Consider the following 2504-nt stretch of genomic DNA (forward strand, 5'->3'; position numbering starts at 1 on the left):
AGATATATTGATGGTGATGATTGTTAGGATGATTTCTAGTCTTGAATTCGAAGGATTAACACTTGATTTTGGAAAAAATAGAAAGAAAATTGCATGAGGGAATGAAGATGAAGGTAGTGGAATTATGAGTTTGAAGAAAAGAGTATGTGGCTGGCACATTTGGGGGTGCCACGACCCACTTCAAAAATTGTGGGTATTTTATCCACTATCCGCTAAAGTTCCAACTAAATTAATCCCATATCCAAAAATAAAATACTAGGAAATTAATTTAATGTCAAAACTATAAAAAGAGGTTAATTTCTTTTACCTTAAAATCTTTGGGGTGTTACACACGTAAATTAGTAAATGAACATATGTACACAACAATGAAGGTTAAAGGTGGAGCCCGTCAATCCATGGCGGAACCATGGTGGCCAAGGACGGAGCCCATCAGTCCATGGCAGAGCCATAATGGCTAAGGTCGGAGCCCGTTAGGTAGATCACCTATCACCGGTCACCCCCTATGACCTATCACCCTCTATGACCTATCATCTTATGACCTATCACCCTCAATGACCTATCACCCCCACTAGCTTTGGTTTATGAATATCCTTAAGGGCGAAACCCGTTCCGAATCATAATTTTTGTTCAACCTACCCATGTGTAAGTTATGTATAAGTACCCAAAAGAAAACGAAAATTAAAAAGTCGTCAAAAGTATATCGAATTGTATCTCTAATGAAAGAGGACGAAATTTTAAAACTACCCATGTTTTTTATTTCGTATAACGATTTACGGTTTGTGAGATAAAACATTTTGAATGATTTGGGTGAGTTATATTATTTAATTGAAAAGAGAAAAAAAGAAAAAAAAATGTGTAGTCCAGAATGGTTCTTGAAATTATTTTTTTTAGTTCTTAAAATAACTTACCCCTATATTGATACAAACTTGAAGATGGAACTGCAAATTAAGGAAAGATTCAATGGATTAAAGGATTGAAGTTGGTGGGCAGATATAGATCATTGGAAGTTCTCAATGATTGGAAAAGTGTTAAGAAAGTTTTAGATGAAAGCTATTGTTTTTCTTTTAATTTGTGTGTGTGTTTTACCAATTAATTTTGTGTTCTTCTTTGCTGCCAGACTTGCAGATCTGACTAGTTGGGCAGCGGAGAATTGTGGAAAGAGATTAAAAAAGTTGGAAATAGCTGTTGATGTTGTCAACTTCCATCTAAAGGATGAGCCCAAATCTTGGGGAATTAGCCGATTTGGGAATCCCCAGCTTAATGAATTTGTTACTGCTGTCAATTCTAATGACAACAGCCACATCGAACACGTTCAACCTGGAGCTTCTATTCGTGAAGTCCTATTCAAGTCTATTTTAAAAGATCATCCGCGTCACCCTAACGAGAATAATAAACATAAAGATGTTCCCATCCGTTTTGGAATATCAGATCTAGATATTATACCCGTGGCGTAGGGCAACGGGAAAGTGGTGGCTCGTTGATGCAAGTTTTCCTGCTTAATCGTTCATGTTTTTCCAGCGCTGAATCATTGTTAATGTATGTCTACGTTGCTGAATTTGGTTATGTTTGTGTGCAAAGCATATTATAATATGAAATTGCTCTACTTAGTTGTTAACGTTTTTAATTCTGCTGCTTAATCATTGGTTATGTATCTGTACGTTGGAGAACTTTTCCTTTATGCAATTAGTCTCTTTTTGTGTTGTAGATATCTTTGGCGTGCAACTGGTGCATGTCTTAACTCTATATTAGGGTGAGTATGGATTGGTTTGGTTCGGTTTTTGCCTAAAACCGAAACAAAAACCGATCCATTCAGTTTTTAGAAAATCAAAATCATTGGATTCGGTTTTTGTTCGGTTCGGTTTCTCGGTTTTCCGGCTCAGTTTTGGATCAGTTTCGGGTTTTTTTAAATATTATGTTATTAATTTAACTTTCAATTGTTAAGAAAAAAATATGATATAAAAATTCAAATACAGATAAGCTTTTTATTAAGTAATTATATTTTTTAGGTGTTAAAATTTGTATAACTTTTATAAAACGAATTGTTTTTACTGCACATTTTTATTAAAAATATACTATTTGTATATATTTGTACAATAAAAAGATAAAAAGATTAAATTATTAACATATTTATAAATTATAAGTAATAAATATAAATGTAATATGATATAAAAATAAAATAAATTAAAATATATTTAGTTTAGTTCGGTTCGGTTTTGATCGGTTTTTTTGGCATATAAAACCGAAAACCGAACCGATCCGTTCAGTTTTTAGAAAACGAAAACCAAACCATTGGATTTCGTTCGGTTTTCGGTTTTTTCGATTTGGTTTTGTCGGTTTTTTTCAGTTTTTGGTTTTTCGGTTCAGTTTTTGCTCACCCCTACTCTGTATAATCTTTTGGTGTTAATGAATCAGCTATTCCAAACAAAAAAATAAAAAATCAACGTACATATAAGTTCAAGATTCATAAATTGTCAATGAAAGTTTAACAGGTCCTCAAAATACTT

General features: G+C 33.1%; 1 protein-coding gene across 1 annotated transcript; it reads left to right on the plus strand.

The window, feature by feature from the left end:
- The first annotated feature begins 963 nt into the window (after positions 1–963).
- On the plus strand, positions 964–1656 carry LOC122590234. Its single transcript, XM_043762565.1, has 2 exons — positions 964–1027; positions 1118–1656. Exons 1-2 carry the CDS (start codon positions 1014–1016, stop codon positions 1452–1454), a joined length of 351 nt encoding a protein of 116 aa, XP_043618500.1. The 5' UTR covers positions 964–1013; the 3' UTR covers positions 1455–1656.
- Positions 1657–2504: the final 848 nt, after the last annotated feature.

Source organism: Erigeron canadensis, chromosome 2, assembly GCF_010389155.1.
Source record: "Erigeron canadensis isolate Cc75 chromosome 2, C_canadensis_v1, whole genome shotgun sequence".
In the NCBI taxonomy this organism is placed as follows: domain Eukaryota; kingdom Viridiplantae; phylum Streptophyta; class Magnoliopsida; order Asterales; family Asteraceae; genus Erigeron; species Erigeron canadensis.